We start from the raw sequence: 19,945 nt of genomic DNA, 5'->3' as shown, positions 1-19,945 counted from the left end.
GAACAGGCCCTGCCGTCTTCTGCTACTGCCCACCTCCATGACTGCAGTCACAGGTTGTGTTCCCAGTGAAGCAGATTCTGAGATAGAGATTAGCATGCAAGATTTTTATTAGGGAGTATTTTGGGGGTTAAAAAAAATCTGTGAAAGGATGAGGAAGGAAGCAAAACCAGGTTGGGGGCGGCGGGGGTGGGGTGTGGAGTTGAACTGTGTTGCAGTCTTAACAGAAGCGAGTTGAACATCTAGAAAGCTGAGATGGCCCTTCATGGTTGTCTGGAGTTGGAGCAAGGGCTATGGCTTTCTGTCTCTGTATGCATCAATCATTGGGCAGGGGACAAGGCTTTTATATCCCCAAGTTATGGCATATGAGCTGCCCAGGAAGAGGGCATGATTTAGAGTGAAGCAGCTCTTTTTAGCTTATATAGTCCCTGGAGAGGCCACCAGCTAAGGACTGCATGCTGTCCTTTGAATTGGAGTTCCCCTAAAGATAATGTTTTGTTTCTCTCTGGCTGCTTTCAAGAGTTTTTTCTTTACCTTAGTTTTCTGAATTTAATTGTGATGTGTCTTTGAAAGGATTTCTTTGGGCTTATCTGTGGTCCACTTCATGAATCTATTGGTTTATATCTTTCACCTAATTCTTTCTTCAGATATTCCTTTGACCCTACTCTTCTTTTACCTCAATTTGTAGGATCTTTTGTTTTTGTCCTTTGGATCCCTGAGTCTCTGTTTATTTTAGGAGACTCTGGATCCTATTTAAGTCTTTTATTTTTATTAGGCATTTGCTGTTTAGGTTTAGCTCACAGGTCCTGGTCTACTTTAGTGGGCTCTGATTCCAAGGACAATACAATTTTCAGGGGGCTCTTTGGTATTTTTTTGGCTTGGTGTAATTGGAGTGAGTGGGGCTCCCAATGGTCTCTACTGCTTTTGCCTGAGGGGCAGCATTAATTTTCTGAGGCAGGGCTTTCTGGTGCTTCTAGGCGGGGGAGAGGAAGTCTCTGGCCTGATGGGGTGAAGAGTACTTCTGGGCCTGGCAGCGTATTGTGGTTGGGATCCTCCCCCTTGCCAACTCCGTGCCCCTTCTCCCTTGATATTTCTTGGTAAGAGAGGGATTCTCAGGCCTGGTGGGGAAGAAAAGCACTTCCTAAGCCAGAACTTGTTGTGCTAGATGCCCTATGCCTGTGGGGGATGGAAAGCCCTTCCTGGCCTGGGTGTTTGTAGTGGGATTCTCTTTCCTGGTGTCTGCCACTGACCCCCAACCACCCAGTGTCTCTTGGTGTTGGCAGGCAGTCTCATTCAGACCCCACGGGGGTCTTCCTAGCAGAGTACTTTTTGAGGCAGGATCCGCCTTGCTGGTACTGTCCTGTGTTTTTCCATGTGGGAGAGGAGGAGAGGAGTCTTAGGTTCTACAGAGAAGGAGAACACTTTTATTGAAGGCTTATTGTTAGTGGTTCTCCTGTTGATCCAGAGAAGGAAAGAGCCTACCTGCACTGTCTTGTGTTGCTAGGTTGGATGTCAAGAAACCCAGGGCCTGGGTTACCTTCTTCCTGCCCTGGGATCTCTCGCCAGTTCCCCTCCCTGCTTGAGCCTTCAGAGTTCTCCTTTGATTGCCTCTTTCATTATTTCCAGCATTTTTAGTTGTACTTAGTGAGGGAGTGGGGAGGAAAAATAGAGCAATAGAAAACAAATCTATGTGATCTTGCCTGGACTAGAAGTCTGAGAGGGCAAAATTTTGGAAAATATAACATCCTAAAGTACCATCATCTGGTAAAATGATATTTTTTCTTTAATGATCTTTAATATCATGATTCTAATATTTAGATATTAAGTGCATTAATTATATTAAAATATTGAATAAATATTAAAATATTTATAATTTGTAGATTATTTAATTTAATGTATTTACTCAGCTATTTATTCCCAAAGCACACATCCCAGAGCACCCACACACAATGTCTGCTTAACAAATGGTTTTTAAACAATTAAATTATAATTTATATTTTTATAAATGATAAATCAAGGCACAGAGATCTAGATGGCTTGCCCAAAATTATATAACTAGCTGCTGGTGAAATTAGGGATTAATATTAAGTATTTTTTTTGGTAGACAGTGAATTCATTGCATCTGGAATACTAAATACAAATTCTTTTATTAACTGTTGCAGCTTCTATTTTATTCCTGGTATTTGGATATCTCAGAGTGATATTAGAAAAGAAACTATTTTTAGTAAGTATTATTTAGTTATCCTGTGAGATTTGTTAAATAATAATAATTTTTAAAAAGCCTTTGTAATCAGTAATCAGCATCTCACCAATGATAATGCTTTTGTCTGAGATTAGTATCAGTGCTTTGCAATGCACCAGAATAAAACTAATCTCTGTTATAGAATCCACAGCTGGCCTGATGGAACTGTAATAACAAATTAATTGGTATTTTTTGATATTCACAGGATGCAAATTATAATTTGTCTCCTGAGTACAGAAAAATGTGGGTCCTTTTTCATAAATGATTAGACTTGGTATTGATGAAGTTATATTTTTCCATGTTTCAGAGGAGGTGATTTTTTTATGCTTGTAGTTTACATAAAAATACTAATAAATTTATTATATCCTTGAACAATTTAAAATTTAATTGCAGATTAATTGAAGGGAACCATAATTTGAACTAAAATTATTAGGCTTATGTAATTTAGGAAGGAGAAAAATCATTATGGTTTTTACTTGTTACTTCAAGTTATCAAAAATATTATTTATTTGATAATCCTAAATTCAAGGATGAGGAGTGCTAATGATAGAAGGTTTAGAAAAATGAAAGCATGTATTTATTTTCATTTTGTGTTTTTCACTATAGGCATATACAATCTTAGATTAGCTAGTTTGCATTTACCTGGTGAAAGCCGAACTTTAATGTACTATTATTGTTTTGATAAATTTAACTTAGTTCAAGTCAAAAGCCTTGTTAATTAAGAACTATACACCCTCATTGGTAGCAGTGTGTATATAATTGCTCATGTTGCCTAAAGTCATACTGAGATTTTTCATCTTTTTGAAAGCCAGTTTTTAACATTATCAGAATATTTAGTGTAATGTTTCAAAGGAGTTTTCCCTTATAGACAATTTCAGATTTTATGAGATCTAAATTGCTGATTATTATAATAATGTTAGTAAATGACATGGGAAAGTATAACTAAAGATACTTATTTTTTAATTTTAAGTTGTATGATGTATATAAATGCTATCCAATTTTGGTCACTAGCTAGATTTAAAAACTAGTAATTTTGAATACAGAGTTTATCATGGGCATTGGATAGGCATCCATTTTGAAATAATTTGGAAGAAATAAAATAATTCCTTAAGAGATAGTCTGGTATACTGTAAGGATAATTGGTTAGATGTTGAATGAAAGGGCTCAAACCTTGGGCTGAATACTCACTTAGCAGCCCATGACTTGGGGCAAGCAATTTTGTGTCATGATAGCTTTAGTTTCCTCATTTGTCAGAAGAAAAGTAAAAATTTCCACTTTACATAAAAGATTGTTTGGAGTATGACAGATACCATACAGATCAACTCTTAGACATTGCCTAATAAATAATCGATGCTCAGAAAATTGTCATCATGATTTACTTGTATGTTCCTTTATTTGTTTGTGATAATGGTGTATTTTTTACCTTGGTAAGCTTCCTAAAGTATGTGTCAGCTTGTCCACTGGCATGGTGATCCACAGCATGACTTTCTGATAGAAATGAATCATACAAGAGGTTGTTTTAAATTTTCATAAGTTGGCCATGTCATTTGGTACAAATAGTTAGATTAGGACTGCTTAATGATCTAAGTATTGTATTAGGATGGAAAGCCAGGTCAGCTCCTCTGTGAGACAGCACATTTTAGTTGTATAACAAGACTTTTAATGAACTGGAAGAAGAATGTTGCTTTAAAATGATGTATTTAGATTGGAGGAAGAAAAAATGGAAACATATGTTCTATTGAATTTTCTTTAACATAAGTAGAATTGGCACTGCTAGAGAAAGTCTTCATATGCTACAGTAGTCTAAAAAAGAAAAGAAATAGTTTTACTTAGCCTTGAAATCCATATTGAGCTGAAGCATTCTCACATCTCTTTGTGTTTTTTGATAAATTTCCCTTCCATATCTTTCTAATAAGTTAGTATCTTCTGAACTTCTATATCTTTAAACTTCTGATGTATACTTTAAATTTGCAGGGAATTTAATTAGAAAGTAGTGGAAACTTTCTCTCTCTAAACTTTTTTAGCCAAGTTTTTGTTTGCTTTGAAGTTCAAGACCTGTCACAGTTTGTATCTAGTAAACATAAAAAGCAAGTGGTTAAAGAGGCTCACCATCAGTTGAGATGGCTTTATTATTTTTACATTAAAAACAGACCATTTTAAAATTTATATATTTGAAATCAGAAACTCAGACCCTTTCAGGTATAAGTGAGAACTTTTCACTGATGTATTTTACATTTAAATCAGAGGCAGTTCAGTGAACTTCATGTACCTGTCAAAACATTTTGATCAGCTTATTTATTGGCAGACATCAGATGATACTGATGTTTTATGTACTTCTAAGGGTATACTTATGAATGTTAAATTTTTGCTAATTTTGACTTATTTTAATATACACATTTTAATAATTTTGTTAAACTCTTAAATTTGAAAAATACGTATGTTCTTTTATGCATAAATACTTAGAGGATTTGTTCTGTAGGACAGGCACCAGTATATAGGAACACACACACACACACACACACACACACATGGATTTTTTACTAGATCATTGTCTGTAATGGGAAAACTGGAAACAACCTAAGCGCCCACAAATAAGAGGAGTGATTTTACTCAAACTTTATGTTATATATTATTTTTTAAGTTAGAGCCCTTAATGTATTGGTAAATGAGAAAATTATGTTATATGGTATTTTTTTTAATTGTAGAATCTGTTGTTTTTTAAATAACAAAACTAGGAAGACTCAATTATGTGTGGATATTTATATGAACATGGAGGAATAGTAGATAAGACCAGTTGAATTTAATAAAATACTTGATTCACATGTTCAGATGATTATATATTATTTTATATGTTTATGTTCATATTTTATATATTTACATATTGTATATTTTAATTAATAAGGAAAACATTAGTATATTTATTATACAAATAGAAATATAAGAACAGGCACCATCTTGGGGCGCCTGGGTGGCTCAGTCGTTAAGCGTCTGCCTTCGGCTCAGGCCATGATCCCAGGGTCCTGGGATCGAGCCCCACATCGGGCTCTCTGCTCTGCGGGAAGCCTGCTTCTCCCTCTCACTCCCCCTGCTTGTGTTCCCTCTCTCGCCGTGTCTCTCTCTGTCAAATAAATAAATAAAATCTTAAAAAAAAAAAAAAAGAACAGGCGCCATCCTCATAAGAGTTATAAACTAAGAGAGTTAGTTTGTGAAGGGATGTGATGAGATTTAGGAGAGCCACCAGTTATGACCAGTCTAGGTAAACCATATCTGTTCAGTCAAGGTCCCTACAGGAACCACGGCATAATTAAATTAAGATACTTCAAGGATGCCTTATTTATAAAGGGAATAAGTACAAGGGTTAGAGCCAGGAATGGTGTAGGAAAAATTAAGGGATTGTTCAGGAACCAGTGCTTACCAACAGCACAACTATTACCACTCTAAGCTCAAGGAGATGAATTGAAGGAGACCAGTCAGAACCCAAAAGGAAAGAAAGTCATGTTATAAACTAAATGACCTTGATTAGAGCAGTGATCTTTATGCAAGGGACATAGTAAGTTCAAGGTATGCTTATAGGGAGTGAACCAGGGAAATAAAAACTTTGAACTGATTTTTCTCTCTCCCACCAGCTCCTGCCAGGGCTTCCCATTAACTGAACCCAACTAGAGCCAGAGGGTAAGAGGACCCATTGATGTCCTCTATATAGATCACTTCAGGTAGAGAACAGGGTGTAGTGTAGAGAGTGGGTCTTAAGGAGTAAACAGAAGCTATCTGGTCTAAATATCCAACATTATTTTTGAACTAAATAATTACTATTACCCAGAAAGGAGAAATCTGTTATAATATGCAAAATATCAACATACATTTTCTTTATGGGTTTATAGAACTTTTTTTTAATTGGCCTAAGCCCAAAACAGAATTAAAAAAAAAAAAAGAATTTGAGGGGCACCTGGGTGGCTCAGTCGGTTAGGCACCCGGCTCCTGATTTCAGCTCGGGTTGTGATCTCTGGGTCATGGGATCAAGTCTCATGGTGGGCTCTGCACTCAGCATGGAGTCTGCTTGAGATTCTCTCTCTCCCTCTCCTTCTGCCCCTCCCTCACTTGTGTTTCTCTCTCCCTGTAATAAATAAATCTTAAAAAAAAAAAAAAGAATTTGAAGATGGCCTTGTTCCTTACTCTCCTCTGTGCCTAGGAACTCTCCTAGTTCCTTCCCAAAACTCTGATGAGGGTATATAGCACAGGACATCTCAGAGTGAGGGCAGAGGTCTGTAGTTCTCTAAGATGAATATGGCTCTGGCCCCCGCAAAGTGTAGATTGATTTGAATGCTTTTAGTAGTGGTTTTTTTTTTTAAGATTTTATTTATTTATTTGAGAGAGAGAGCACAAGCAGGGGGGAGGAGCAGAGGGAGAGGGAGGAGTCTGCTCAGCAGCGAGCCCTATGAGGGGCTCAATCCCAGGACCCTGGGATCGTGACCTGAGCCAAAGGCAGGCACTTAGCCAACTGAGACACCCAGGTGCTCCAGGAGTTTTTTGTTTTGTTTTTAACTTCTACCATGAGTGCCAGAGGTAGCACTGCAATCAAGGTCATGGATTGGGAGCTGACATTTATAGAGTTTCAGCAAGTGCCAGGTGCCATGGAGTGGTTTACATAGTTATCATCCATATTCTGCTCAGCAAACCTGTATCATGGCTATTATTTTACCAAATTACTGATTAAGAAATAGATACTCCAGGTGGTTAGATAATTAGCTGAAGTTTCAATAACTTTCTCAAGACAATGATAGGAGTCTGGAATCCGACGTTGATCTGTTTGGCTTTCTCCTGGCACAGCCCCGCTTGCTGTAAAACTGTGGAGGAGTTATTACCTATTATTGTAGCTCTCCCACCTGTCCATAGATATGGTTTTCCTTTTCCCCTCTCCCATTCCTCTTCCAGTCATTCCCTTAGTTATATATTTAAGAAACATTTATTCAGTATCTATTCTGTGCTAAGAATTGTGCATAGTGCTGTTGATACCAACAAATAATGGTCTCCAGGTAGCAATCCTATGCATTTCCCTTAAACCCAAATCCTTTACCTTTGAGGTTCTTTATCTCAATCTCCCCATCTATTCACTATGACTGAGAATTGTTCTTTTGTCTTATTTGTTTAAATTAAAGTGTAATAAAAATAACCCTTAAAAAAAAAACAAACAAACTCAGTGCTGTTTCAGTATTGGAGAGAAATAAAGATTCCATAATATTAAAAGAAACATGAAATAAAGAAACTGTATAAAGCAGTTTTCTTCAAAGGGACTGTCTAGTTTTATTGAGACAAATTAGTCTTCCCAAGAAGTGTGTAAATGAGGGTGCAAGTTCAGGCCTATGTTTTAATCAGGCTAAAAGTGTATCATATTCCCTTAAATAAGCACATCTTCCATTTTTCAAATTGAGAATTGGTTTGTGTTCAAAACCTTTCTTGTCAAAGACAAGTTAAAACTGCTGTTCGAGTGTCTTGTATCATTATAACCACAAAGCTAATACACATTTGAACTCATTTTTCCCTATTTAGACACGCTTGTTCACTCTTTGGAAAGCCCCAGATTGGGTTACTTAAGTAATCCTATTTTTGTAACTGAGCCAGTGTCGTCATCATCAAAATTACAACTGATTCGGAATACAGTGTTGAGAAAGATGACTGGTACATAAAAGCATGTGCTGATTCCTCTCATTTTTCATTAGTTACATTGCATTATGGAGCTATAGGAACTGGCCATGCTTTAGTTCACCCTTTTATAATTAAATTTAGTGATCTTCAGTAGGATAACATTCAGTAGACTCCATGCATATTATGTTTTGTTAACATCTTTGGATGTGATTTATAAGGAGGAAAAAAATATATATATACATATAGGTAAGCCCTGCTTTTCAGAAGTTCATATTATACCACCTAACTTGTACAGAAGACCTACATTGGTACCTATGTTCTCTAACTGAAAGAAAACTGAAGAGGATTTTTGCTTTTATCAAAGAAATGAAAATAGCATGCAGTATTTTTCTGCAGCGAGCCAGTATGGAGGCAGCATGCTCCCTGAGCAGTGAGTGGCCCTGCCAAGCTCCTTCCCTGAGAACGAGGCTCAACATCTCAGCATCAAGCTGCCATAGCTTCGAACTCTGTGAGCATCTGTGCTTTATCTCAGTTTATTTTGTGTATCCATTAGCAAGATGTGTCATAAGGTATCAGAAAAGCCTAGAAGAGGTTATTTTTGGGGTCTGGGAATGCTAAAAAATTTTTCCTTGTAAATTAATGATGATTACTTCTTTGCTTTATGTCATTTTAGCTTACAAAAAGTTTCATAGGAATGCTCTTTTTTCAGACAGTGGAGGAAACATCTCTCTGTGTGTGTATGTGTGTGTGTGTTTCTCGTTTGGTTGGCAGTATTGTATGGTAGGGTCCTCTCCTGGGTCTGATCTTAGACAAGTCACCTGACATCATCAATCCTCTTTAACTTCCCACTTTTGTAAAATGAAGGAGTTGGGCAAAATGAGCGGTTTTCTTCCCATGTTGCAGTGTTTCTTGAAGTACTGAGTGCACAGAATGGGGGCTGGTGAAGCCAGACTGGCTAACAAGGGGAAGCTCTCGCTCCTCCCACCTACTTTAACAAAAGTAATTCTGTTTTGTTTTATTTGTTAATATTCCCAAGTAAGTTTTCTAATTCCTGATGCATTTTCACCCATGCATCAATAGCAGGGCTCATTGTATTCTGTTTTTGGCTTCATGGTATGTTATAGCTTATACAAAACACACAGGCCCTGGAATAATCAATGTTTCCTTTAAATTCTGCAGTAAGTATGAAATGTAAAGTATTAATCATGTATTTATGCCTGGTTTCTATATGTGATGTAGTTAAGCCTATGCCTAATTTTCTCTCTTTGTCAGCTTCAAAGCAGGAAATTATACCATTGCCCCAAACCTCTGGCATTCCATTGCTTTTGTTTAGAAGGTGTAAATCTAGTAAAGCACGGACAGAGAGTTGTTGCCAAACTGATGGCCGTATTTGTCTGTGTAGATTGTATTTCCACAGCTGTCAGTTGGGATGGTTGCTCCCCGTATAAAGTAGTTCCAGAGTCATGCACGTGCTTGCGATTTTAATCTCAGATGTTTTAGCACTTCCTACTTTGAGTTTCAAAGTGTAGGGTCTATCACATGTGCCATTCTCAAGGGTGACATTTCAGCTTTTGTATCTTTTAGGATAACATGTTGTGAATGAAATGGTATGTTAGGTAGAGCCTCTGGGGAAGTTTTTGCCCACAATCATTTGACATCCCATGTGCTCTGTTGTAATAAGAAAGCAGAATAAATAAACTTAAGGAGGTGGTCAGGATCCTGCTAGAATGAAATTAACTACAGTTTCCTTTATAACGATGGAAAGCAAACAGAAACTCTGCACAGTTTTAATCAATGTTTAAAGACTGGTGTCTCAGGCTGTTGCTTGTTTGCCAGGTGGTCTTGGGTGGGGGGTAGAAATGGGGTAGAAAACAAAAAATTACACTAAAGATGATAGAAATTACTTGGCAAGTGGAATACAAAGTTGTTTCAAACACTTACCAGCCCAGTTTAGCTCACAGTCAACATGAGTTACCTCTTCCAGCTCTGGATTATTTCACAGACTGGATTCCAGCAGGCACCCCCTCATCTGTGCTTCACTTTCTGGGGTTTCAGTGACCCGTGGTCAACCACCTGATCTGGAGGCAGATGATCCTCCTTCTGACCCCTAATGCTACGTCACAGTGCCTATGTCATTCCCCTTCCTTCATCTCCTCAGGTAGGCATTTTATCATCTCACATCACAAGAAGAAGGGTGAATGCCACACGGGATATTCAGAGAGAGACAAAGAGACCACATTCACATAACTTTTTTTTACAGTACTTTATGAATAATTGTTTTATTTTATTATTAGTTATTGTTCTTAATCTTTTACTGTGCCCAGTTTATAAATTAAACTTTATCATAGGTGTGCATAGGAAAAGGAGAAAAAACATAGTGTACATAGGTTATGGTACTATTCGAGGTTTCAGGCATCTACTAGGGGTGTCTTGGAAGATGTCCCCTGTGGATAAATGGGAGCTAGTGTATTTTAGATTCACTAACTGCGGGATCTGTTCAGTATGCTAAAATACAAGGCAGGCACATGTTAGGTTTAGTGGTTTTGTTTTTTAAGATTACTGAATAAAATTTTATCGCATCAAATACTGTCAAATCTAAGAGACTGTCAAAACTAAGAGAAGTTATCTGATGCAGAGATCTCCAACATAGGGCATGTCTGCCCCCATTTCAGTTCCCCCTACCTCACTCTGACTGTGATCAGTAATTGATCCTAGTTCTCTTGCCTACTGAGCCTAGATTTAGCCTTAAAGTCTTTCTCAAATCAAGAGGTACTGACAGTCTTTTCTAATTAATGAATCAGAATTGTTGGAAATTTGTTTGCCATTCCCTTTAACTCTAAATTTCCTGATAGAAGAAGATAAATAAGATAGTTGACTATGACTTACCCAAATCACTGAGCTATTTAGAAACGGAGATATAACTGAAATGGGTTACCTGGCTCTTTCTATTACCCTATGTAGACTAAAAAGGATTTTGAGATATTAGAGGAAAAGTCCTTTAGGTGTCTGATAAACCATAGCTTTGTCTTCCATTTCTAATAATATTATGGCATGCATTCCATTTAGGAACTTCCAGTAATGGATGATTACTTATAGTAATTTTACTTTTCATCATTTGATCCACAATTTAATTATAATCATATTTGTAAAATGATTCAAATGCATGCACACACAAACATATATACACACACAGAGGGACATTCAAAATAATGTTTTTAGAAAGAAGGTAGTGTAATATTCTGTAATGTTCTGAGAAACACAGGAGATAATGATACTGTTGGTAAGTGATACGATAATTTTTCATTTAGGCTAATTATCCCAAGAAAAGGATTCCTACATTGTATTTTTCTTTTTTGCTTTAGATAATTTAAAAATGAGCATACCTATACAAATTTGATAATTTTCATTACAAAATTGGGGAGCGTGTGTGCTATGGTGAGTGCTGTGAATTGTGTAAGACTGTTGAATCACAGACCTGTACCTCTGAAACAAATAATACATTATATGTTTAAAAAAAAAAAAGATGGTAGGAAGGGAAAAATGAAGGGGGGGAAATAGGAGTGGGAGATGAACCATAAGAGACTATGGACTCTGAGAAACAAACTGAAGGTTCTAGAGGGGAGGGGTGTGGGGGGATGGCTTAGCCTGGTGATGGGTATTAAGGAGGGCATGTTCTGCGTGGAGCACTAGGTGTTATACGCAAACAATGAATCATGGAAAACTAATGATGTAATGTATGGTGATTAACATAACCTAATATAATTTAAAAAAATTCAAAACTGAGTTCAAATGGAAGAAAACAATTTCTCAAAAACTCTAAAAAAATAATCATTTGGTGAGGATATTATAAGTGAATTCTCCATAGTTGTCACTTTGAAATTGGATTTAGGTAAATTTCCCATTTTATGTTCAGTGGTATTTTTTGTTTTATTTTTTTGTTTTTTGGTTTTTTTGTTTTTTTTGGTTTTTGCTTTATAAACAGTGAAACTATTCATCTCATTGAGTTGTTATTCTGGGGGGATGAAAAAGTGCAATACACAGATTCATTAACTTGTAATGGCTCATTTTAGTTTCTCACTGAATTGACTTTTGAGACAATTACTGTAGCTTGATTTTTTCCTCTACTTCTCTTGTAATAGAAAGGGTACTTCATTTAGGAAAATGTGAATAAAAATAGTGTTGGTTAGCATGCTCAGAAAAGAGATTTTTAAATCTTATTTTAGAAGTGGTGATATCATGCTCATAAACTTCAAGTTTTCTTTGTTTCTTTTCTCCTTTTCCTTCTCTGTGAAGCTTTGAGAATAACAAGAGGCATGTCCAAAATTCCCTCTAGCAAGGGATTTGGTAAGGACAGAAATATATAAACATATTTTATACTTTCTTAATCAATAAGTATTTCCAAAGAAATTTTGAAAGTTTCTTTAATAGTCCTTGATTTTACAGGAAGAAAAAGGACCAAAGTTTGTTCTTTCCACACACTTCAATAAACAAATACCTGTAATATAAAAAAGAAATTGGACTGAACTTACCAATTATCTCATTATTAGGAAGCATGTATTGAGAGCTTCTTAGATGCAGTCTAAACTATTAAACTCAGACACTGTCTTTAGGGGCTTCCTATTTAATTGGGATGTACCTCAATTTATTAGAGATAATTAAGTAGAAATTAAATGACTGTTAATTTTAGACACACAAAAGTCATTTTCACTTTTGTTAAATGGAAGAAATATTAATCCACATGACCAATAAATGTTGAGCATCAGTTATGTTATATATAAGGTGTTTTGTGAAGGTAAAAGTAATATTTGAAATTCTGATAAAAGTTCACTTTTATTTGCCTTCTTTTATGTCACTTTTACTGAAGAAAATTGCTTTGATATTTTTTTTTGCTAATAAACATTTCATTAAAAATTTTTTTTTGAGAACAGAAATTGATGGGGCACCTGGGTGGCTCAGTTGGTTAAGTGTCTGCCTTCGGCTCAGGTCACGATCCCAGGGTCCTGGGATAGAGCCCCGCATCATGCTCCCTGCTCAGTGGGGAGCCTGCTTCTCCCTCTTCCACTCCCCCTGCTTGTGCTCTCATCTCTCTCTGTCTAATAAATAAATAAAATCTTAAAGAAATTGATAAAATAGGGTTAAATTTAATGAATTCTTTAGAAAAATCATTACCCGGATTATGGTTATTAGAATTACTTAATACACACACACACACACACACACACACAAACACTAAGATTTTACAGGCAGATATATATGTGTGTGTATGTGTGTGTGTGTGTGTGTGTGTATTTTATCAGCCAGGATTAAGTTCTATTACATGAATAGTAATGCACATGAAATTATCTTAAAAGTCGGGGCACCTGGGTGGCTCAGTCGGTTAAGCAAGCTTCTGACTCTTGATTTTGGCTCAGGTCATGATCTGAGAGTGATGAGATCAAGCCCTGTGTTGGGCCCTGCACTGGGTGTGGAGCCCACTTAAGATTCTTTCTCCCTCTCTCACTGCCCCTTCCTGCCCCCTGTTCTCTCTCTCTCTCTCTCTCTCTCTCTTTCACACACACACACACACACACACACTGATGGTCCACTATGTAGAATGTCACAGTTTGGTAAAGTAATTCTATTTTGATATTAAAATGTGACCAGATACACTTATCTAGACATGAGCACACATCTGACAAATTGATTTGATGGTTCGCCATGACTGGGATTCTAGTTCCTGCACCTATGCCTACTCATCCCCCCACATCTATTGGATAAGTGCCTAGTTAAACAGATGGCCCTTGGGCTATGTTCTCAAAACAGGCAACCTCTACCTTTGTTGAACTAAACATTGGGTGGAAGTAGCTGCATTGTGTTATTGTGCTCCTGGCCATGATAATTTGAGTGAAAAGCTATGAATCATTATTGTTGTTTGTTCTTGGAAATACCTTTTTCTTTACAACTGAGTATGTGAAGGTTGGAGGAAAACAGTTTCAGGGATCTGGAAAACCTATAGACAGGGAAGTAGTTCTCAGTGACATAAAAATAAACAATCAGCAGGAGTGTGAAATGCCATGTGGTTTTATAAATGCATGTAGCTAAGATTTTAGAAAATATTTGAATTAGCCAAGAGACATGGGTTGATCATGGAAATTCTGCCATTCACTGAAGGGTGTGGGAACCAAAATAGAATTCACAGCATCTTTCCTCATGCCCTTGCAACAAGTTCTGCCATTCACTGAAGTGTGTGGGAACCAAAATAGAATTCACATCTTTCCTCATGCCCTTGCAACAAGTTACCACTTTAACAGCTACAAATTTTGATTCTGTGCAGGTCCTTAAGTCCTGGCTACTATCTATATAAATACTACACACTCTCACTGTGAAGTCAGATAGATTTGGAGACCTGAGTTTCCAGAGTGGCAGAAGATTTTATGACATCATAAGTATGTTTTATTTATGATTGATAAATTCCATTGCTTATCTAGTTCATGTTTGTGGAAAAAGTACTGAGAGGAAGGCAAAAGCAGTAATTAGATGGTCCTGTCCTTGGAAGATAATATGAAATAAGATTTGATACTCTAATGTTGACATGTTAATAATGGCATGTGGTCTCCATGCATTTTCATGGTATTCTCTTTAGTGTTGTATAAATTATCACATATTTAATCTCATGGAATTATGAATATGGACACTCGTTGCTAAAATGATCCATCATTTATTGATGGGATCACTAACAGATATTTGTTTCTCTTAATTATGGCAATGGTCTGTGGACAGCACACTGAAGTTCAAGTTAAAGACTCCTACTTCTCTTTCCTAAATGATTTCTTTAGTTTTTTTGGTAGTTCAAGTTTTTACACAAAGAAAGAGACTCTGGATTCCACATACTTTCTTTATACTGCTGTAGGATTTCTTTTTTTATAATGGCATGAGATTATGCCTATGATACATAAGAATTCTATGGAATAAAGCTCAGTGCAGCATATATTAACTTCTGTTTTCTGGCCGTTAAAATGATTAGAGAAGGCATAAAGTTGTTTACTACTTCAGCAGAAACCTGCAATGGAACTTTATGAAAATTTGACCTCTTGAAAGAAATTCAAATGGCATTATCTTATACTTTGCTTATTATTTGGTTTCTATAAATATGTGTGCTAAGATAATGGAAACTATATAAGAAATGGCACAACATTGTTTTACAAAAATGCTTTTATTTTCCTCAAATAAAAAGTTAATGCTAAAAGTAATAAATCTGTTACTGGTTAAGGGTTCTTATGCACAATGTCTTAGGATAGCTTTATTTGATGATGTTTTATTAAAATTATTATTATTCTTTTATGTTACATTGTCCTTTGAAATCATTGAATTGCCTAAATAACATTATTCTAGCTCTACTTGATAAAACAGAGGACAGAAGATTAATTTAGATACAGAACAGAAAATAAAAGAATCACAATATGTACTTCATTTTATTAGAAGGGAATACATATAAAAAGAGTCATCTGAAGAGAAAAAAGAGATAGTGAATTATTTTAATTTTCATACCATCATAAAAAAGTAATAAAAGCTATCCTTATATGAAAGTACATAGTATGAGTCTGTGTGTATTTATAAGAGACATGATCACCACCGGCTTTTTCTTAAACTGTCTGGCATATTATAGTTTTTATGTATTATTTAATGTTTTTTGTTTGTTTTGTTTTAAACAGCAAATGCCAGTCTTCTTGGAGGAGGAGGTGGTAAGTCCTGAACATCACTTATTTTAAAATATATTTTTTACCACACCAACCACAAGATATTAAGTTCTGTGATACTTTAAAGAAAATTAATTTAGATATAATTATTAACCACAAAAGTGATAATCTTCTAGAAAGTAATTTATAATAAAATAAATACATTGGTTTGCCTAAATGTTATTTTAAAAAAACTTCAAGATACGTGGAATACTGTTTCTCTTCTCCTCAAACTTTGTATTTCTACCTTTGGCATAAGCTGTAACAGCTCTAAGTTATTGAGACAAACACACATATAGTAGATGATGGAGTCACTTTTAATATAAATTCTAAAACAGTACATTTGGAGACTTGTGGATTTAGGTTTTTTTCTTTTTCCATCATAATGACTTAAAAAAAAGCTATCGCTTTGTAGCATGAGAGCTTGATATATCGGCCACTTACTGTGAAAAATAAAAAAGATACTAGTATTGGCACATTGCTTTTTCTTTTAGCTTGTTTAGAGGAGAATGAATGAGATCAAATTGAGATGAAGAAGAGGGAAATTCCTGTACTGGGAATATTTTTTGATACTAAAATCTTGGAGATGTTGAAAGATAAAAGCTTCCCTGGTCCATCTATATATACTATAGTAGGGGGGAAAACTATACAGTAGAATAGGGTGCTTTTCATTTAAGACCCAGATGGACATAAATAAGTTTGTTTTCTCTCATCTTCTTTTTCTCTTTTTTTCCCATTTGCTCCCTCTTTTCATGTACATAGTTGAAGTAAATATGATTGCACAGAGCTTTAGGCTTTCAAAAAATTCCCTGGGCATCATCAGGAGGTTACTGGATAAATTTTATTTGGAAACTAAAATCTTAATCATTGTTCCTATATAGGAATCAATAGATTTTTAGAAAACAGATTCGTGGAAATAGAAATAATAGAAAAAACAGTTTAATCTAGAAAGTGCTCTTCATATTATCATTTATCAGACATTCTATGGCAGAGTATTTCTTGTCTTCTTCCCTTAATTACTTTAGAAAATATAAATTGACAGGATTTCTCATTGTATTTTTGGGAAATGAGAAGGGAAAATTTTCCTTGGGAGTTGGGTTTCCAGTAAATTTTTATTTCTAGGTCTCTCTTGTCAAGAAAACATTATTAAAATAAATTGCCCATAGTGCTGATTTTCTTACAAAACATATTGGTATTTTAACAAATTTGATGAATCCTGTTAAATAGGATAAATCTGTCTCATGTACAAGTAGTCTAGATGTAAACTAGATTGGTTGTATGGTAATTGCATGGTGTCATCAAGCATTCAAGCTCTTACGTTTCTGCTCTTTTTTCCTACTACATGGAACTCAGGGTCCACGGTAGTAACTGGAGTAAATAAATGGCTCTGGCCATTATAGATATGGGGGTCAGGAGGAGTAAGAAAGATGGCAAAAAATAAAAAAGGTGGCCCCTAAAAGATGAGTCATTTTCTTTAAGCAGCTTTTTCTGAAATTCTACATTATCCTTAAACTTATCAAAGGGTCATTCATGGATATATATAATTTCATTCCAGGAAGCAATATGCTCATGAAAAAGTCCTTAATGTTATATTTTCTTTTCTTTTTTTATTCTGGCCAGGTTGTATTTAACTAATACTGATTATTTATTATCCATGATACCTTTCTGTTTAAAACATGGTGATCTTAGCTGCTTTACAAAAGGAATAAAAACAACAATATATTTTAATAGAGGAAAATCTCACATACACAAGTTGACATGTGCCAAGTTTATGTCTTTTGTTTCAACCAAGCTTAGATAATCACAAACAGAATTTTAAGGAAAAAAAGTACAAACAAATGCTTGTCTTGAATGGACACATGGGAGAAAGGGGAAGAACTTGGTACTTCTGGCATATAGCAGATGGGTGTTAGGTCATCTCTATTAGAGGAAGGAGTGACAAGTGGAGTGACATATTTAAGAAACTTTTCTTTTAGTAGGAACCAAGAGAAGGGTCAGGAGAAGATTCTGCAGGTTATTTAGACCTCACTACCGGAGAGAGTGAGACTCTTTCTTTCCTCCTTTCTTCCTTTCTTTCCCCATTGCCTTCCCTTCCCAATTGTTCTTTTCTTATAGAAGAACAGTTGATGTACAGTGTTGTATTAGTTTCAGGTGTACAACATAACAATTCAATATTTACATACATTATGAAATGGTCACTATAATAAGTGTAGTTATCATCTGTCACCCTACAAAGTTGTTACAGTATTATTGACTCTATTTCCCAAGCTGTACATTACATCCCTGTGTGTTATTTATTTTATAATTGGAAGATTGTACCTCTTAATTTCTTTTACCTATTTCATCCATCCCCTTACCCTCCTACCCTCTGGCAACCATCTGTTTGTTCTCTGTATCTATGAGTCTGTTTCTATTTTGTTTTGCTTGCTTACCTGTTTTGTTTTTTATTTTATTTTTAATGATATTTTGTTTTCTAGATTCCACATATGAATGAAATCATATGGTATTTGTCTTTGTCTGACTTACTTTACTTAGCATACTACCTTCTAGGTCCATCCGTGTTATTGCAAATGGCAAGATTTCATTCTTTTTTATGGATGGGTACTATTGCATTGTGTGTGTGTGTGTGTGTGTGTGTGTGTGATATATATATGTGTATATATATATATATATATATATATATATACACAGACATGATCTCCTATATTTTAATCCATTCATCTGTCTCTGGATATTTAGGTTGCTCCCATATCTTGGCTATTGTAAATAATGCTGTGATGAACATAGGGGTGCTTGTTTTTTTGAGTTAGCATTTTCATTTTCTTCAGATAAATACCTAAAAATGGAATTGCTGGAATTAGTATTCTGTTCTCTAAGAAGGAAGAGGAGAGTGGATGTTTTGGTAGGCAATGAGTAGTCCCTGCCGTAATGGTAAGGCAGGCTACTGTTCAGAAAGCCTTGCCAAGCTGCTTTGTTTTAATATATGGAAACACAGTTGATGTGTATAGAACTAACTCTAGTGTTTGGCCTGAAGTTCCTTATGGTTCTTGTAACTTGTGTGAGAAGATATATCATGAATTTTTAGCAGTGTCAAGAAATTCAGGAGTAGGCAAATTCAGGTTTCTGTTTACCTGAAGTATATACTTTGCTGTCTTACTCTAGATAGTTGATTTTGCTAAAATGCAGTTTTTGCCACAATTTCTAATTTCTGAATTCTAAAATTAGTGACTTGACATCATCATAAAGATAAATTACAAGTATTTAAGATGGCTGTAATTTATTTCTTTAAAGTAGGTCATTGATGGGTTTAAATTTATTTATGTACTTCTAGAGATGTCAAGATTGCTGTAAAGTACGTGTCTGATTTTTGTAAAGCTATATTTAAAAATTTAAGGAATATTTTATCCCTCTCTGAATGGAATTTTGGTCTTCTGATTCTATGACAAATCTTTTTAATCCTTTCAGTGATATTTGTAAAATAACAATAATCATCCAATAAGTGACAATTGAATCAATGTAATTCTCTTGGATTTAATCGAGGATTCCTTTATTGACTTGAATTAATATCCCTTCAAAATCTTCTAAAAGGAATAATTCTTTGATTGACTAAACAATTTGATCAAGAAAATCTGACGCTGCAGAAAAAATAATAATGCTATCTTAAGTACTGTTTCTTCAGGCCCTCAGGAAGGCTTCCCCCCAATTGTATGTAAGTAGTACTTGAAATTTAGACAAAATCAGTGTATATAAAATTGCATTATCTGTAAAATCTTCACATTTTGTTGTCCTTTTCTGAGTGCTTATAAACCGAGAAGAAATGTTTCCTAAAAGGAGATAAAAAAAAAAAAAACCCGTCACAATCATTCTCTCTGTTCTAATTTGAAAGTGAGAGAATCTGTTCCCATTGGTGTGAATTTTTATCTTTGGGCTAGAGGTCACTCTTTCTAGGAATTTAGTGCCACCGACTGCATTCATTATAATGAACACAGGTGTTGGGGTCACAACTACCTAATCACTTCAGGTGAAATGCTTGGTAAAATGGATCATCTCTGTCTTTATTTCCTGGATATGTTAAAGGCAGAGACAAATACTAATTTCTTACATAAGTATGTGGCTGATCTGTGGTGACTGGATTCTACTTTACAGGAAGCCTCTACATTACCTATAATGTCAAAATAAAACCTTAGAATTTGTAATAATTTTTTATAAGCTTTCTGTCATTGCTACCGATACTACCCTGTATAGCTGGCTTTTTGGCACATTGACATATAAACCAAGTAAGTTTTATTTTCTAATTTGGTCATTTTATTAGTAAGAAAAGGCTATATTATGTGTGGTAGCCAATAAG

General features: G+C 35.3%; 1 protein-coding gene across 3 annotated transcripts in view; it reads left to right on the top strand.

Moving 5' to 3' along the window:
* Nucleotides 1–19,945, top strand: part of MACROD2 (mono-ADP ribosylhydrolase 2) — a 2,068,343-nt gene that overhangs the window by 475,915 nt on the left and 1,572,483 nt on the right. For all 3 annotated transcript variants that reach the window (XM_027621583.1, XM_027621584.1, XM_027621585.1), the window contains exon 4: nt 15,574–15,603. In XM_027621583.1, coding sequence (XP_027477384.1) covers nt 15,574–15,603 — 30 coding nt within the window. The remainder of the gene's footprint in view (nt 1–15,573; nt 15,604–19,945) is intronic.

The sequence above is a fragment of the Zalophus californianus genome, chromosome 8, assembly GCF_009762305.2.
Source record: "Zalophus californianus isolate mZalCal1 chromosome 8, mZalCal1.pri.v2, whole genome shotgun sequence".
Lineage (NCBI taxonomy): Eukaryota > Metazoa > Chordata > Mammalia > Carnivora > Otariidae > Zalophus > Zalophus californianus.
This window is presented reverse-complemented; position numbering and strand designations above follow the sequence as displayed.